This window comes from Oncorhynchus mykiss, chromosome 18, assembly GCF_013265735.2.
Source record: "Oncorhynchus mykiss isolate Arlee chromosome 18, USDA_OmykA_1.1, whole genome shotgun sequence".
NCBI classification, from domain to species: domain Eukaryota; kingdom Metazoa; phylum Chordata; class Actinopteri; order Salmoniformes; family Salmonidae; genus Oncorhynchus; species Oncorhynchus mykiss.
Genome location: NC_048582.1, coordinates 18,569,181 through 18,587,516, shown reverse-complemented (window position 1 = coordinate 18,587,516; position 18,336 = coordinate 18,569,181). Strand labels below are relative to the sequence as shown.

The 18,336-nt window shown below is 45.0% G+C and overlaps 2 protein-coding genes across 8 annotated transcripts; both read right to left on the bottom strand.

Moving 5' to 3' along the window:
- Window positions 1-237: 237 nt before the first annotated feature.
- On the bottom strand, window positions 238-7,869 carry LOC110495727 (interferon-induced protein 44-like). 6 transcript variants are annotated; one of them, XM_021571116.2, is made up of 9 exons: window positions 7,507-7,869; window positions 7,191-7,296; window positions 6,637-7,026; window positions 3,720-3,774; window positions 3,355-3,550; window positions 2,446-2,598; window positions 2,042-2,213; window positions 1,866-1,966; window positions 238-1,764 (listed from the first exon to the last, which is right to left on the bottom strand). In XM_021571116.2, the coding sequence occupies exons 2-9, from the start codon at window positions 7,279-7,281 to the stop codon at window positions 1,564-1,566; spliced, it is 1,359 nt and encodes a 452-aa protein (XP_021426791.2). In that variant the 5' UTR covers window positions 7,282-7,296; window positions 7,507-7,869; the 3' UTR covers window positions 238-1,563. The 6 variants fall into 6 exon arrangements, with proteins under 6 accessions (XP_021426791.2, XP_021426793.2, XP_036808028.1 ...); XM_021571118.2 differs by lacking the exon at window positions 7,507-7,869 and having other exon boundaries at window positions 6,637-7,022; XM_036952133.1 differs by lacking the exons at window positions 7,191-7,296; window positions 7,507-7,869 and having other exon boundaries at window positions 6,637-6,732; window positions 6,807-6,935.
- Window positions 7,870-8,111: 242 nt separating this feature from the next.
- LOC110495726 (guanine nucleotide-binding protein G(I)/G(S)/G(O) subunit gamma-7) lies at window positions 8,112-16,766 on the bottom strand. Of its 2 annotated transcripts, XR_005037401.1 has the most exons (5): window positions 16,644-16,766; window positions 14,803-14,868; window positions 14,572-14,772; window positions 14,259-14,366; window positions 8,112-11,843 (listed from the first exon to the last, which is right to left on the bottom strand). XR_005037401.1 is itself a non-coding variant. In XM_036952137.1 (4 exons), the coding sequence occupies exons 3-4, from the start codon at window positions 14,337-14,339 to the stop codon at window positions 11,718-11,720; spliced, it is 207 nt and encodes a 68-aa protein (XP_036808032.1). In that variant the 5' UTR covers window positions 14,340-14,366; window positions 14,572-14,868; window positions 16,644-16,766; the 3' UTR covers window positions 8,112-11,717. The 2 variants fall into 2 exon arrangements, 1 of the variants encoding a protein (XP_036808032.1); XM_036952137.1 differs by having other exon boundaries at window positions 14,572-14,868.
- Window positions 16,767-18,336: the final 1,570 nt, after the last annotated feature.

Here is an 18,336-nt window from a genome sequence, read left to right as displayed (position 1 = left end):
GCATAATCTGCCTACTGCCATAATCAGTTTAATATACAATTATTAGTGTGGATGTAAACATTGTTTGAGTTACCTATATTTCCTGGGTAAGATGCAGTAATATAACCAAGTATAGGTTTCATGCATCTATATGTTGTTGGTCGATCTTCTCTGCCAGGTTGTACTCCACCAGAGGAGGGGCTCCCCATCTATAGTCCGTTCCCCAGTTGTGGAAATTCAACACAGGGACACTCAAAGTCAATATTAAATGAATCATTGTTAATTAACAGCAAGCTGGAGAGGTTACAGTCAAACAGATGCATAAAGTACTGTTCTGAAGTGAGCTCCCCCAGGGCAGTCCTGTTAGTTCTCTTATATACTGGTTACAGACACATTACATAGGCATGGTTCATAAGGTTGGTTCCGGGCATGTGTCCGGTTATCTTAATTTATAAAACATATTCTGGGCGTTCTGCCAGATGATCCTGAGGAGGGGCTCATGTCGCCCGCTCTCATATCTTTACCAATCACAGGTAGGAACCAAGTAATATTTATGACAGTAAGACAAGATGAACATTTTCAAGGCTGTCTCTTCACAAGATAACATTTTCCATCACACTACTTTCATGATTCAAGACATGATCAACAATGTTGTTACGGATTCATGTTTTTACCATACTCCTTTAATATTTCATTAAAAGGATTCACTCTTCTGTTTTTACTCAATGGTTGTTGTAAAATGGTTTGCTGTTTGTACAGGACTGCATCTCCACATGTCTCTTATGTTGGATGTCTCTCTCTGTCTTTTTGAAAGTTTGGACAACTGTAGAGTAAGTCTGAGTGAGTCAGGCCCTGGATATGCAACAGATATTTATTCCGCATTTAGTTTTGTTAAATGAAAATACTGTAGTGAACAAAGTACAATGAGCAGTATACAGTTGTATGTCTTATCTGACCAATAGCAGTACAGATCCTGCAGACAACCATACAATACAACATACACATATTGTATCTAATTACAATATACACTGAGTGGACAAAACATTAAGAACGCCTCTTCCCATGACAGACTGACCAGGTGAATTCAGGTGAAAGATATGATCCCTTAATGATGTTGCTTATTAAATCCACTTCAATCTGTGTAGATGAAGGGGAGGAGACAGGTTAAATAAGATTGTTAAGCCTTGAGACAATTGAGACATGGATTGTGTGTGTGAGCCATTCACAGGGTGAATGGGAGAGACAAAAGATTGAAGTGCCTTTAAACGGGGTAGGTGCCCCGTTGACCGGTTTGTGTCAAAAACCGAAACACTGCTGGGTTTTTCAAGTTCAACAATTTCCCGTGTCCACCACCTAAAGAACATCAATATTAGGAAGATGTTCCTAATGTTTGATATACTCAGTTTAAATTGTAACTGGACAAAGTCAGAATGGAAGAGACTCGGAGAATTAAGATAAAAAGGTTTATAAAGCGATAACTAAAAGTTGCCTTTGAAACACATCTGGGATCAGCGTATTCCCCAGAATCCTATCCTTAACTATTAGAAGGTAAAATCCCAAACTGACTTCAGATCAGTATCACACCTACAACCCTAGCCACTCAGACTTCTGGTCCCCACCCTGATAGATGTCATCAAAGTAGCTGTTAGAGTAGCGAAGCATCTGGACCACGGCAGTGAGCAGGAGGATGTCTGTGTGGACGTCCAGCTCAAGCTCACGACTGTAGTTCTTCACTGGCAGGACACAGGACTGGGACACACCCAGACACACACTCACCTCACGGGTCTGAAACACACACACACACACACACACACACACACGGTTGTAGTTAAATAAACATGGTGTACTATGTGAGAATAGTGTTCCAGACTCAGCCATGCACTCACCATCCTCTCTATGTAGTGGCTCAGGTAGATGTTGGTCAGGTCATCTCTCACTAGAGGACAGGCCTCATCCACCTTGGTAAGCAGGACCAGCTGGGGAACACCTAGTGACACAACACACATGAACACACACATACACAGACATGTAAACCCACGCGCGCACTCACTTCCTTCCTTACCCTGCTTGTTGATCCCCTTGCGGATGGCGGCGAGCTTGTCCACCATCTTGGCAGAGAGCAGAGTGAACTTGCAGGCATCCAGTACGTAGACCACACAGTGGATCGTGTCCTTCAGGCTGGGCGACTTACAGAACCCAACACCATCCGTCTGGACAGACATGGACGGGTTGAACTGGGGGAGAGAAACAGGACATCAGCCCCCAAGATAAACATACTGCTACTGTACTATCAACCACATGCTTTCCCTAACATGAGGCTGGTTCTACTTTAACTCAGATGACAGGCTCATTGTAATGGCTGGAATGATTGGTATCAAACACATGAAATCCTCTCGTTGATACATTTCTATTCATTCTATCTTCCTCCAACAGCCTCCACTGCTACCATTTGCCAGTTTTACACACCTGGTACCGGTCTTGTACGTGGCCCTTCAGGATACTGTTGACGTCGTCTATATCCAGCCCTGCGCTGTGTCCTTCCTCCAGGCCCATGGTGTCACACAGGACCAGAGGGAGAGCCTTCCTACCCTGATCTGCCTTGATGCTGTAGGTACGGAACTACAGATATGTGGAATGTTAAGTCCAGTACAATAGGGATGTTCCATAAGTCTTGTATAATTTCAGACAGTAGTTTTGAAAGTGGTGCTCATGAGTCAAAACGAGAGAGGGGGAGGGCTGGGGGGACTACGGGGGGCTGGGGGGGCTGCGGGGGGTCTTGGATGGTTGGTGGCCTGGCGGTTGGGAGATTGGGCCAGTGGCTGGGAGGTCGATGGTTCGGGTCCCCGATTCGGGAGATCTGTAGATGTGCCATTGACCCTGGTTGGTCCTGTGGGTCGCTCTGGATGAGAGTGTCTGCTAGATGACTGAACTTAATGTAAATGTTGAGCGGCTTCACTGCAGGTAGATGGTATGTTTTAAAATTCAATAAAAAAATAAATAATAATAATAAAGTTCTACCTGATGACATCATTAAAAAAAACACAATAAAACGTAAACAGCCGTTTTCAACTATGAGATTTGTGGGGAGCAAGAAAATACCCTCCTTCTGGCTAGAAACTCACTGCAGGTTTAGAAAAGTAGAGTTTTCTTGACTTTTAATCCTACCCCGTGCTGTCACAGAGAAGTATTTTTTAAGACATTTCCTTTTAAATCACAGATCATAGAAACATGCAATTTTCCCATAAGTAGACACTGATATGGTGCTGGAGATAATAAATATGAGGTGAAAAGTGACAGAATTGTCTTTTAAGATCCCAGTCTGCATCTTTAAGCAACAACCACACACACACACTCATGCGGGAACACAAACAGTACCTGTGTGGTGAGGCTGGTGCCAGCGCTGCCGGTGTTAGCCTGCCCGGTAACATGTCCTTTGAAGACAGAGTTGATGGAGTTGAAGAAGCTGGACTTGCCGGCCCCGACCGGACCCACCAGCAGAACTCTGGCCTGGAACACAGACTTTACCTCAGGCTTATAGTTCTTGATATAGTCCATCAGGCGTTCCTTGTTGCTGTTAATGATAGAGATGGATAGAGAAAGGAAGAGAGAGAGATGAGTGACAGACTGGATTGATTGATTTAAGTATATTCATTGGAACAGCAGAAGTGGTACTAGATGCATCACTAGTTGCATAGTATTATGATTTTTGTATTGCTTTTGAGATTTAACAGACAGGATACCTATATCCTTCCCAGTCAATTTCCCTCCAAGGAGTCTTCAGAAGGCCTCCACAGTCTGCCAGAAATTGAGACCAAAAAGAACAACTGATTTAATCAATACACTCATTGCTTCAACAACCTCTCCCGCAATGTGAGCAAGACAAAGGAGAAGATCGAGGACTACAGGAAAAGGAGGGCCGAACAGGCCCCCATTAACATCGATGGGGCTGTAGTGGAGTCGGTCGAGAGTTTCAAGTTCATTGGTGTCCACATCACTAACAACTATCCTGGTCCAAACACACCAAGACAGTCGTGAAGAGGGCACGACAAAACCTATTCCCCCTCAGGAGACTCAAGATTTGGCATGGGTCCCCAGATCCTCAAAAAGTTATACAGCTGCACCATCGAGAGCATCCTGACCGGTTGCATCACCGCCTGGTATGGCAACTGCTCGGCATCTGACCGTAAGGCACGACAGAGGGTAGTGCGAACGGCCCAGTACATCACTGGGGCCAAGCTTCCTGCCATCCAGGACCTATATAATAGGCGGTGTCAGAGGAATGATAAAAAAATTGTCAAAGATGCCAGTCACCCTAGTCATAGACTGTTCTCTCTGCCACCGCATGGCAAGCGGTACCGGAGCGCCAAGTGCAGGTCCAAAAGGCTCCATAACAGCTTCTACCCCCAAGCCATAAGATTGCTGAACAATTAATCAAATGGCCACCCGGACTATTCACTTTACCCCTACCTACATGTACAAATTACTTCGACTAACCTGTACCCTCAAACATTGACTCGGGAACAGGTACCCCCTGTATATAGCCTTGTTATTGTTATGTGTAATGTCTGCTTCCAACTCACACCCTCAAACACATAGATCCCCTAAACACAGCTCACTTTCCAGCTCACACCCGCAAACACCTAGATCCCCTGAAAGCAGCTCACTCTCCAGATCCAGATCCCAATCACCTGAATTCTAATCACCTGTTCACACACCTGTATGTCATTATCACATGTGACATACGTCCTTCAGAGCTCTGGTTTTCCCTGTGATTTACTCCTCCCGTGTATGATAGTTTTTGTCTGCCTCACTATGACGCCTATTCCCTGCCTGTACTTTAGCCTATCAGATTTCCTGTTATCAACCTATTGCCTGATCTCCCAGACTACGTTACTAGCCTTTTCCCTGCCTGTATTGTTTCCCTTTTGGACCCCCTGTGTATGACCTTCTGCCTGCCCCTGGACCCAGCTACCTGCCTCCTCCTGTGTATGACCTTCTGCCTGCCCCTGTACCCAGCTACCTGCCTCCTCCTGTGTATGACCTTCTGCCTGCCCCTGGACCCAGCTACCTGCCTCCTCCTGTGTATGACCTTCTGCCTGCCCCTGGACCCAGCTACCTGCCTCCTCCTGTGTATGACCTTCTGCCTGCCCCTGGACCCAGCTACCTGCCTCCTCCTGTGTATGACTTTCTGCCTGCCCCTGGACCCAGCTACCTGCCTCCTCCTGTGTATGACCTTCTGCCTGCCCCTGGACCCAGCTACCTGCCTCCTCCTGTGTATGACCTTCTGCCTGCCCCTGGACCCAGCTACCTGCCTCCTCCTGTGTATGACCTTCTGCCTGCCCCTGGACCCAGCTACCTGCCTCCTCCTGTGTATGACCTTCTGCCTGCCCCTGGACCCAGCTACCTGCCTCCTCCTGTGTATGACCTTCTGCCTGCCCCTGGACCCAGCTACCTGCCTCCTCCTGTGTATGACCTTCTGCCTGCCCCTGGACCCAGCTACCTGCCTCCTCCTGTGTATGACCTTATGCCTGCCCCTGGACCCAGCTACCTGCCTCCTCCTGTGTATGACCTTCTGCCTGCCCCTGGACCCAGCTACCTGCCTCCTCCTGTGTATGACCTGCCTGCCCCTGGACCCAGCTACCTGCCTCCTCCTGTGTATGACCTTCTGCCTGCCCCTGGACCCAGCTACCTGCCTCCTCCTGTGTATGACCTTCTGCCTGCCCCTGGACCCAGCTACCTGCCTCCTCCTGTGTATGACCGTATGCCTGCCCCTGGACCCAGCTACCTGCCTCCTCCTGTGTATGACCTTCTGCCTGCCCCTGGACCCAGCTACCTGCATCCTCCTGTGTATGACCTTCTGCCTGCCCCTGGACCCAGCTACCTGCCTCCTCCTGTGTATGACCGTATGCCTGTCCCTGGACCCAGCTACCTGCCTCCTCCTGTGTATGACCTTCTGCCTGCCCCTGGACCCAGCTACCTGCCTCCTCCTGTGTATGACCTTCTGCCTGCCCCTGGACCCAGCTACCTGCCTCCTCCTGTGTATGACCTTCTGCCTGCCCCTGGACCCAGCTACCTGCCTCCTCCTGTGTATGACCTTCTGCCTGCCCCTGGACCCAGCTACCTGCCTCCTCCTGTGTATGACCTTCTGCCTGCCCCTGGACCCAGCTACCTGCCTCCTCCTGTGTATGACCTTCTGCCTGCCCCTGGACCCAGCTACCTGCCTCCTCCTGTGTATGACCTTCTGCCTGCCCCTGGACCCAGCTACCTGCCTCCTCCTGTGTATGACCTTCTGCCTGCCCCTGGACCCAGCTACCTGCCTCCTCCTGTGGTCCTCTGCAATAAACACCTGCTGCGCCCTGCACTTGAAACCCTCTCTCTGTGTTCATTACATTATGTGTTGCTTTTTATTACATCAAAAAATACAAATAATTAATAAATATTTTCTTAACTCTTTCTTGAACTGCACTGTTGGTTAAGGGCTTGTAAGTAAGCATTTCACAGTATAGTCTACCTACAACTGTATTTGGCGCATGTGACATAACATTTGATTAGATTCACATTGCCTTCTGACTGGTTTTAATATTTTGCCATATTGGTCACATGTATCCAACTGTTTCAGTAGTGCCTAGGGAGTAGTGGCTATAAAGGACCACTCACCTTCCACTCTGTACACCTCACACTCTGTCAGCTGCAGGTCATTGCCATGCATCTCTTCCCCTTCAAAGGTGTAGCTGTTCCCTGCAACAATTTGAACTGTAGAGGTGTTATTATTAAGAAACCACAAGACACCAACATTAAGACCATTCTTTCCATCTGTGAAACCATACTGGCCATCGGTACTGGACACACGCAGTGGCTTTTCTCTCTGGTCAGTGATGCTGTAGAGAAAGGCCTTATCATCGTTGATGGCCTGGTTAGTCTGGGCGTAGTTCTTACTGATGTAACCTCCGAAAACAAACCCAGCCTTGTTGTAGGCCACAAGTACGGTGGGTCCCTGGCCATCACAGCGGTTGTGGAAGGCTGAATGCATGTAGCTGTGGACGCTGGCTTTGAGCAGAACAAAATATAATAGAAAAGTACTTTATTACATTTTACTGACCCAATTGCTTTGTTCTGCCTGCATTGCTGGTATCTGGCCTGATAAAATGAATCTCATAAAAAAATTGTTTTTCAAAGATGCCATTAAATTGAAGTCCATTGTTCTGACAAACCTTTGTAGAGCAGGTGGAGTCTGACATGGCCGAACAGAGACAGCAGCTTCTTCTCCTGTTCTACTGACAGACTGGATTTCACAACACTCATTATGTCACTAAGGACCTGAGGTAGAAAGACCAGCAATAAATAGTAACAGAAACCCATCATACTGATGAACCTCACCTCGCTGTATAGACACGCACCGAGGAAAGAGCAAAAGGAATGTAGAGTGGACAAACTCATATTTTCATAGATGCTACCACACAAATATGTTAGAATTACTTATTTTGAAGCGCTTTCTTTAGATTGTTATGATGATGTAGGTGATCTTACCGTTTGTAACTGATGATCGTGTTAGAAATATAACTATTCTAATGCAGTGGGCTGCTGGGCTTCAATCATTCACAACAACTATATAATAAACCACAACATCCAGGTCGCGCAGTATAAAACAGAGACGTTTCAAGCTTTCCTTTTCTTAAAACCGAAACTTTGGCTGCTTTGAGTCACTCAACTTGCCTTTCTTTTTGTTTTCAATACAGGAAAGGACCGCTAGTACGCTTGATAGAGCTCTTCTGGCACGCCGGTGGTCGGAGTTAGCTTTTTTTTTTGTAGGAATTTCTCGATGTGCAGCCCGGAAGAGGGAGTGCAACTTGCACAGCCTGTAGCCTTCCCTCCACAAGTCATGTCAGGAAATCCAGGGCTTCTACAGTAGGATAGAAGACTGGGAATTATTCATGTCTTAGAAATATAACATAGTGGTATTTAATTGACAATGAGCTGTAATTCTATCTGAGGCTAGAGAAACGTCTATGGTCACTTTAAAATGACCTGTACAATTCTCAGGTGTGGATGGATGTGTGGATGGATGTGTGTGTGTGTGTGTGTGTGTGTGTGTGTGTGTGTGTAAGAAGAGAAGCGGCAGGTCAGAACAACAAGGGCGTTATTATATTTTTATTCATGTTGTCTACTTTTTCAATATCATCTTTTTTTTAACAGCAATATCCACAAAAAATATTAACAGTAAAGTCTTAACAGTAAAGTATTTAACTGTAAAATATGAACAGTAAAGTATTTAACTGTAAAATATGAACAGTAAAGTATTTAACTGTAAAATATGAACAGTAAAGTATTTAACTGTAAAATATGAACAGTGTGCAAGAAAACATGAGTTATGGCACATCAGAGCGACCAGATACAAAAAAATAGATATTATATTTCCTTCATAATCAATAACTGATCATTCACAATTAATCAAGGCAGAAAGATACGGTAACGCTTGACTTTACAGTCCCTGTCCCAGCCGGAAGGAACACATTGTGGTAACAATGGGGACTTTCAACCTGGGACCAAATTGTCCTCGCTTGACTTTACAGTCCCTGTCCCAGCCGGAAGGAACACATTGTGGTAACAATGGGGACTTTCAACCTGGGACCAAATAGTCCTCGCTTGACTTTACAGTCCCTGTCCCAGCCGGAAGGAACACATTGTGGTAACAATGGGGACTTTCAACCTGGGACCAAATAGTCCTCGCTTGACTTTACAGTCCCTGTCCCAGCCGGAAGGAACACATTGTGGTAACAATGGGGACTTTCAACCTGGGACCAAATAGTCCTCGCTTGCAACGAAACACATGTTTTTACCATGTTATTTATAAGCAAATACCAAGTTAAAGGAGACTGTAAAAACAAAGCGTTACCAGAGATACATACTGTATATGTATACACAGGAGAGAAAAACACAATGATGAGTCCAGGTAAAACTGACCTGAGATCAGTGTCTTAGGGACAGAAATTTGTTTTAGGGTTCTAGCGTTCTGCTCTGGGTAAGACCTATGATCAGATTCCATTCCCCAAATCCTGACATAATCTTTAGGGGGAGAAAACTTGAAACTGACCTAGATCAGCTATAGTGAATGATGTGGGAATGGGAGCACCACAAGACTTCCATTCTAGAGCGTTGTGTCCTCTTTTAAGACTGTTCACTCAAATACTCTCAACTATTCTTAAGTCTAGGGCTAGAATGTTGTTCCTGACCATGTGACTTGACCAGGTAAAACTCCTGGTCCTAACCAGCATACAACACAATACACCACAACAAGGCAAACCATCAATCAACCAATCAATCAAAATAACCGTCCGTGGAATGAATGAATTAAGGAATAACAATAATCTCCCTCAGATAATCACTTTTAAAAGACATTAGGAAACTGTGTGTGTGTCTGTCTGTGTGCGTGTGAGAGAGAGACAGTGATTTAATGGTTCAAGTTTGTTTCTCACAGTGCTGTGCCTGTGTATAAGAAGCTATGCTATGAGTACGGCCACTTCACTGCTTTGTAGATGTGGTTGGCTCCCCATTTAGTCACTAGGGGATTGTGTGTGTGTGTGTGTGTGTGTGTGTGTGTGAGAGAACCTGCCTCAAGCTGAATGAGGAAACAGACAAAATTCTGACAGAAGGGAAACATTTACGCAAAAATTGAACATCCACAGAAAAGATTCTGCAACAGGCTGACATTCAATTAAAGCGCATTTTGTTTTTTTGGGGTGGAAAAAGTTTAATGCACTTTGATTGATTTCTGGCCTAGGTTTTATCTTACAAACACTGTACAGTTCGATAATAATACTCGACCGACCTGCTTCCATTTAGAAAGAAACTCAAACCAAACCCAAAACAGCTACTCTCAAAACATATCACTTCTGCACATGGCTTAAAGAAAGTTTATACACTTTTGTTTTTATTTTCTCTAGTGTCTTTTACATTTTTTACAATCAAGTTTGGTTTGGGAGTAGAGGAATAGGACTGTGGAGGTGGGGACACGGGACACCACTTTGTAATTCGCTCTTGTTCCTCAATAGAACACACGATGAGCCAATAAGCAAAGCCCAAGAATTGATGCTTGCTCTCATTGTCAGAACTAGTGACGTATCTAACCACTGATATAGGATCAGATATTTGTACACCCCCCTTATGATTCAAGTTAAGATTGGGGATGATAATCTGATCCTAGATCTGTGGTTAAGGTAAACTTTTGACTCAAGTGTAAGTTAAGGAGTGAATGGAAACCTACAGTATCTGCTAACTATATGGCAATAAATTGACAAAATATTGAAACGATAAGTAATTAAAAAAACATATATTATATATATATATATATGTACTATATATATACTTCTGGGGTTAAAAACTTGAACAGTTAGCCTCTCAGTACTCGTCAGTACTCAAGATAGAAGTTTCATTAGGCTGTGTTTACACGGGCAGCAAAATTCTAATCTTTTGCCCAATTATTGGGAAAAAGAGCTGATCTGATTGGCCAAAAGACCAATTAGTGGACAAAGATCTGAATTAGGCTGCCTGTGTAAACTCAGCCTTTTAGACAGATCTAGCATCAGATGACCCTCTCTAAATCCTAACCTTTACCATTAGAGGGAAAACACAAGACTGATCTTAGATCAGTATATAGGGGCAACTTACTCCACAAGTCGACACAGCTGGAGTTTTGGCCTATAGAAAACCCACTGACCAAGAAATCAAAACCAAAGCAGTAACACTGTTGATCGATAACCGTCGCTAGAGTGGGAGTGTATGTAGCCTATGCTTTAGCTCAGTGGGCTAACACAGTCTTGTGGCATTGCAGATGATCCGGGTTTAAACACAGTGGGTACATATGCAGCATGTACCAACCTGCTCAGTGTTTACAATGCCATGTTCACAAAAACACAATGTCTTGTGGAAACACTGACATTACCGTTGACCCAAGGTTTCAGGAAGGGGCCATCCCCATTGTGATACTTAGCAAGTCAGTGGCAAGTCAGCCACTATATGGCTAACAAACACACCGTGTATAGCCACGGTGGTTTAGTGATGGGTAACCATGCCTGAGACCTGAAGACTTATATTAACTTCCATGGCTAATGGCTAGGCTTTAGCTGAGAGGGCTAACACAGCTTGTATCACACAAACGACCCAGGTTTTACACCAGATTGGTCACACATAAACCCCCACCTCACCAGATACTGCTATCAATCAATCGATTAATCAATGAATAAATAAATCATTGATTCACTAAAATACATGCTATACATCAGCCTATAACTTCATGTAGGCGACTGTGGATTCCTATTAAGATAATTGTCCTAATCCCTTTTTGAAGTAAATCTGTCATCTCCACTTGAGTGTCACTATCTCTGTGGGTGAGTCAGTAACCAGTATCAGTTAGGGCTGCATGTTAGTGCAGGCTTACCCTCAGCACCACAGAGACACAACTCAGGGCTAATATCACTAATGTGGCAATGTGGTCTGTAAACACAGACACCGCCCCCTAGCTGTGGCTATTGAGTATGGCGCTTTTCCAGAGTGGCTATTTCGTTTCTGTGTGTGTGTGTGTGTGTGTGTGTGTGTGTGTGTGTGTGTGTGTGTGTGTGTGTGTGTTGTATGTATAGCTTGACAGAGCTGGGCCTTGTTGGCTGTTGCAGAGTCAGCCAGTGGGAGTGTGTGTGTGGGCAGAGGTGTGTGTGTGTGTCTGATGTGCAGAGATGAGTGTGCAGCTATAGGATGATGCAGGGTTTCTTGTCTTTGAAAGGGTTTTCTGACGTTGGGATGCCAACGAGGAGCGGGTCGTTACGGGCGTGCTGCTCACAGTAACTCATCAGGTCTGCCGCTGCCTTAGACACCTGGGGGGGAGAGAGAGAGAGGGGGGGGGGGGGGGGGGGGGGTAGAGGGAGAGAAGGGGGATAGGGTGAGAGGATGAGTGGAGAGAGACAGGAGGCAGGGAGAGGGATATTGTGCTTTGGCAAAAGTGGACTGATCCTTATAGTGGATTTCTCCTTACAGTGGATTGCTCCTTACAGTGGATTGCTTCTTACAGTGGATTGCTTCTTACAGTGGACTTCTCCTTACAGTGGACTTCTCCTTACAGTGGTTTGCTTCTTTAAAGTGGATTGATCCTTACAGTGGACTGATCCTTACAGTGGTTTGCTTCTTACAGTGGATTGCTTCTTACAGTGGATTGATCCTTACAGTGGATTGCTTCTTACAGTGGATTGCTTCTTACAGTGGATTGCTTCTTACAGTGGACTGATCCTTACAGTGGATTGCTTCTTACAGTGGATTGCTCCTTACAGTGGATTGCTCCTTACAGTGGATTGCTCCTTACAGTGGACTGCTCCTTACAGTGGATTGCTCCTTACAGTGGATTGCTCCTTACAGTGGATTGCTTCTTACAGTGGACTTCTCCTTACAGTGGATTGCTCCTTACAGTGGATTGCTCCTTACAGTGGATTGCTTCTTACAGTGGACTTCTCCTTACAGTGGATTGCTCCTTACAGTGGACTGCTCCTTACAGTGGATTGCTCCTTACAGTGCATTGCTCTTACAGTGGATTGCTCCTTACAGTGGATTGCATCTTACAGTGGACTTCTCCTTACAGTGGATTGCTTCTTACAGTGGACTTCTCCTTACAGTGGTTTGCTTCTTAGAAGTGGACTGATCCTTACAGTGGATTGCTTCTTACAGTGGATTGCTTCTTACAGTGGATTGCATCTTACAGTGGACTGATCCTTACAGTGGACTGATCCTTACAGTGGACTGATCCTTACAGTGGATTGCTTCTTACAGTGGATTGCTTCTTACAGTGGGCTGATCCTTACAGTGGACTGATCCTTACAGTGGACTGATCCTTACAGTGGATTGCTCCTTACAGTGGATTGCTCCTTACAGTGGACTTCTCCTTACAGTGGATTGCTCCTTACAGTGGATTGCTTCTTACAGTGGATTTCTCCTTACAGTGTACTGCTCCTTACAGTGGATTGCTCCTTATGGTGGATTGCTCTTACAGTGGATTGCTCCTCACAGTGGATTGCTTCTTACAGTGGATTGCTCCTTACAGTGGATTGCTTCTTACAGTGGATTGCTTCTCACAGTGGACTTCTCCTTACAGTGGTTTGCTTCTTAGGAGTGGATTGATCCTTACAGTGGACGGATCATTACAGTGGATTGCTTCTTACAGTGGATTGCTTCTTACAGTGGATTGCTTCTTACAGTGGATTGCTCCTTACAGTGGACTTCTCCTTACAGTGGACTGCTGCTTACAGTGGACTGCTCCTTACAGTGGACTTCTCCTTACAGTGGACTGCTCCTTACAGTGGATTGCTCCTTACAGTGGATTGCTCCTTATAGTGGATTGCTCCTTACAGTGGACTTCTCCTTACAGTGGATTGCTCCTTACAGTGAATTGCTCTTACAGTGGATTGCTCTTACAGTGGATTGCATCTTACAGTGGACTTCTCCTTACAGTGGATTGCTCCTTACAGTGGACTGCTCCTTACAGTGGATTGCTTCTTACAGTGTATTGCTTCTTACAGTGGATTGCTCCTTACAGTGGATGGCTCCTTACAGTGGAGTGCTCCTTACAGTGGATTGCTCCTTACAGTGGACTGATCCTTACAGTGGATTGCTCCTTACAGTGGATTGCTTCTTACAGTGGATTTCTCCTTACAGTGGACTTTTCCTTACAGTGGATTGCTTCTTACAGTGGATTGCTTCTTACAGTGGACTTCTCCTTACAGTGGATTGCTTCTTACAGTGTATTGCTTCTTGCAGTGGATTGCTCCTTACAGTGGTTTGCTCCTTACAGTGGATTGCTCCTTACAGTGGATTGCTCCTTACAGTGGACTTCTCCTTACAGTGGACTGCTCCTTACAGTGGATTGCTCCTTACAGTGGATTGCTCTTACAGTGGATTGCTCCTTACAGTGGATTGCATCTTACAGTGGACTTCTCCTTACAGTGGATTGCTTCTTACAGTGGATTGCTTCTTACAGTGGACTTCTTCTTACAGTGGATTGCTTCTTACAGTGTATTGCTTCTTACAGTGGATTGCTTCTTACAGTGGATTGCTCCTTACAGTGGATTGCTTCTTACAGTGGATTGCTCCTTACAGTGGATTGCTTCTTACAGTGGATTGCTTCTTACAGTGGATTGCTTCTTACAGTGGATTGCTCCTTACAGTGGATTGCTTCTTACAGTGGATTGCTTCTTACAGTGGATTGCTCCTTACATGCTAATAAAAACCTTAGCGTTGACACACACCTTAATACGTTCGATCCCTGCCTCGATCCTCAGTTGTTCCACCAGTTTCCTGGCCTGCGCGATGTTGTTATTGGTTGACATCCTGATCCATCAATACACACTCCCCCACTATGGAGAGGGGGAGGGGAGAAGAGAAGGGGGGGGGGGGGGGAGAAAGAAATAATTTAAAAGCAGCTTTATACTGCCCTCATGTGGTTTTCTGCTACAGTCATCGTGTTTTTTTCCCCCTCAGGCTTGAATGTACATTTACTGTCCTAAATCACACACACACACACACACACACACACACACACACACACACACACACACAAACCTAGCGGATGGTGTGCAGATCGGAGGGCCAGTCTGCACCAAGGGCCAGACAGGTGTGTGTTGGGTTGGTAGCCAGGTGTACCAGGTAGGGCAGGTGTGTGTTGGGTTGGTAGACTGGTGTACGTGGTAGGGCAGGTGTGTGTGCAGGGAAAGGACTGATGAGGTGAGTTGGGTCACTCAGCTGGACAGAAGTGGTTGTGACCTCAGGTCAGATGACAGGAGTGGTTGTGACCTCAGGTCAGATGGACAGGAGTGGTTGTGACCTCAGGTCAGATGGTCAGCTGTAAACCTTCACCTCCTGCAGAGTAGAAGTTTCACATTATTAATATCACATGCACAGTACAGTGAAATAGCTTTCTTGCAGACTCAAAACCCAACAATGCGATAATCAATAACAATGTAATACTAGAAAAAAAAACACACGAGAAATAAGAAGAAATATGGAGAACACAATAAGTAAGTAAACATACTTTATACAGGGTCAGTTCCAATACCATATTTACAATGAGCAGGGATACTGGAGTGATGAAGGTACTGTAGATTTAACATTTGGTGACTATTATGTTACAGTCATATACACGTTTCAACTACATAGTAATTTATAACTGTCTTTCATTTCTTTTGGATTCACAGAAACAAGTTAATTGTGTAATGTGCTAGAAAGTTCCCATAGTTTCAATACATTCATGTTGTCACAGGGCTGTAGAATAAAGTACTGTACTAAACTATTCACCAGAAAATATGTGCCTCTCCCTCCCTCTCCCTCTCCCTCTCTCTTTCTCGCTCGCTCACTCTCTCTCTCTCTCAGGAGTCCTGCTGTAATTACTCTACTGTGGAGGACCTTGAGATTAATGGCTCTAATTAGGGCTCTGTGTGTGTGAGTGTGTGTGTGTGTGTGTGTGAGTGAGAGACAGAGAGAGAGAGAAAGAGAGAGAGAGAGAGTACATTATGTATGAGCTACTAACTAGATATAAAGTTTCACAGTTTAAAGGCAGTAAATGTGCATGATAAAATGTAAGGCATGCAAAGAAAACGGTCATTCATGCTGTCATATCCGTTAAAACGTTTCAGAAACGTTAGGCCTATAGCCCGCCTGTTACCACATAGCTAATTTCATACGCCTGTTGATGTTCCAACTACTTTCAAACTTTCCTAACGAGGGTATATTCTCTCATTCCCAGACAAAGGGTAAGTGACCTGAAGCATTGTTTGACAGCCTATATGATTTATTTTTCGACACTCCGAATTATATCCAGGCCTATAGGCCAAAGAATAGCCAGTTATAAACAGTATCGTCGTGTCTTGTGCAGTGTGCTAGTATAGACCATCACATTAGTAGGCTAACATGATTAGACAATACACGGTATTGATTTGACGGTATTTATCAGTTCATGGCAATTCCACTGGTAGGCAAATGAAATGGCTGAGCATCCAATATGGACCCTATAGCTGACGCGACACGCGTAAATTCCCAACAATGGACTACATGGGTCTGTGTGTGTGTGTTGCCCCTGCATGCCTGTCAGATTGTTCTGCCGATTTAAAACAGAATGCGGGCATTTTGACGGATGAAACAGTGTCCTATTCCTCGGCCACGCGTGCACACGCACACACACGTATAGGCCTACTACGGTAATAGGCCTACTGCATAGTCGAATCTCAGCCGGAGAATAGGTTGTTGACATGTCGTTAGAATGCTTAAGGACGCTATTCGCCTGTTGGAAATAATGCATGTCTTGCAAATAGCCTATTATGCAAATTTGACACTTCCCTCAATAAAACATCCAGCTGTTTAGACATCGCTGCTTCCCTCTGATCTATCAGCTACAGCGTGCGCTACCGACGTTTTGATAACGTTTCTCCCACAGACCCTGTCCCCCAGTTTCTCTCCTCCCCACCCTCTCTCTCCGCCCTGGCTTGGGAAACCCGAATTCGTGACTCTCTCTTTCCCATAAACGCTGCTTTTCCATGACCAAAATCGGGAAGGCAAGAGCACATAAACCGCAAATAAGTACACGGTTCTGTAAAGAGGTGATATAAACAGATAAAATAGAGTGATATTTCCCAACTCACCTCCGAATGCGCTGTATTCCTGATTTAAAGGGGCAGTTTCGTCGGTTACACAGTCCGTTCGTTCAATCTCGGTTTTTACCGAATCAAACGCCACCCCCTCTGTTGGCTAGCGGTGTCTGTCCACCCTATTCCCCTCCCTCCCTTACTCCGTCACTTCTGACAGCCAGCTAGCGCTCTCACACACAAACTTGATGTCCCCCCTTGAGAAAAACAAATGGGTTGATTCAGAGCATAAACATGAAGTTGCACTTAGACGTCTATCTAGGTTCAGTTTAGCGTTTTTCCCACCGATGGTTAAGGTTAGAATTGGGGAGGATGAGCAGATCCTAGATCAGTGGTTACGGGAGTTCAATAAGATGGCCCTTGTTCCAAGTCGAAAACCAATCGGTATTGTACAATTGCATAAACATTTAGATTGTGGTGCTTTATGTAGAACTATCGAACATCAGCTATTCATGTAAGTATTTTCTCTTTGACGTCGTATGTGCCCGGAGTGTGAGCTGCTTTCAATATATCCGCATCTGGACACCGAATTGATACAGTATCAAGCAGCAGGGTGCAGTAACACATATACACTCAGAGAGGCGCCCTTACGCAATGTTATTTACAAAGAGAAATGACACTTCATTCCGACTGATATACAAGCTACTTACTAGGCCTAGTTGGTAGACAGAAAATCTCTGCCGTATTTTAACCTAAAGTGAAAATATATACACACACACACACACACACACACACACACACACACACACACACACACACACACACACACACACACACACACACAGACAGACACAGACACACACAGAGACACACACAGACAGACAGACAGACAGACAGACCAGACCAGACCAGACAAGACAGACACAAATACACGCATCTCTGCAGGCCCGGTTTTCCCCTACAGTGGCAGTCTATAGTCATTCCCCACCAGAGAGCTAAAAATAGCAGGGAGAGGTGAGAGAGAGAAAGGGAGGGAGAGAATGAGAGAGCAAGGGAGGGAGGGAGAAAGAGAGAGGGAGAGAGCATTTACCGCATTGGCCTCATTTCTACTGAAGTATGAAATTATGCTGATGGTACATTTAGCTTTCATTTCCTCTCCTTTGATGTCTCTCTCTCTCTCTCTCCTTTCTCTTTTTCCCTCCATCTTTCGTCCATCTCTCTCTCTCATTCCTCTCTTTCTCCCTTCCCTCCCTCTGTCTCTCTCCCTCCCTCTTGCTCACCCCTCTCCCCTCCCTCTCTCTCTCTCCATCTATCTCTCTGATGTGAGCAGCAGCAGTATCAGATGTAGCTGAAGCACTAACACAAACTACAGAACATTGAGGTACACTAAGAATCTAGATCAGTACTGAATTGGAATTCTCACAGTACCATTTGGATTCTAGATCAGTACTGAATTGGAATTCTGACAGTGCCATTTGGATTCTAGATCAGTACTGAATTGGAATTCTGACAGTGCCATTTGGATTCTAGATCAGTACTGAATTGGAATTCTGACAGTGCCATTTGGATTCTAGATCAGTACTGAATTGGAATTCTCACAGTACCATTTGGATTCTAGATCAGTACTGAATTGGAATTCTCACAGTGCCATTTGGATTCTAGATCAGTACTGAATTGGAATTCTCACAGTACCATTTGGATTCTAGATCAGTACTGAATTGGAATTCTCACAGTGCCATTTGGATTCTAG

What these genes read in the sequence shown, in the direction of transcription:
- LOC110495726 (XM_036952137.1), bottom strand. Translation starts at nt 14,339, where the DNA reads ATGTCAACCAATAACAACATCGCGCAGGCCAGGAAACTGGTGGAACAA. An exon ending in CAGGGATCGAACGTATTAAG is followed by an intron (nt 11,844 to 14,258) that starts GTGTGTGTCAAC and finishes TCTCCCCCCCAG; the next exon opens with GTGTCTAAGGCAGCGGCAGA.
- LOC110495727 (XM_021571116.2), bottom strand. Translation starts at nt 7,281, where the DNA reads ATGAGTGTTGTGAAATCCAGTCTGTCAGTAGAACAGGAGAAGAAGCTG. An exon ending in GCACCAGCCTCACCACACAG is followed by an intron (nt 2,599 to 3,354) that starts GTACTGTTTGTG and finishes ACATATCTGTAG; the next exon opens with TTCCGTACCTACAGCATCAA. An exon ending in ACGTACAAGACCGGTACCAG is followed by an intron (nt 2,214 to 2,445) that starts GTGTGTAAAACT and finishes TCTCTCCCCCAG; the next exon opens with TTCAACCCGTCCATGTCTGT.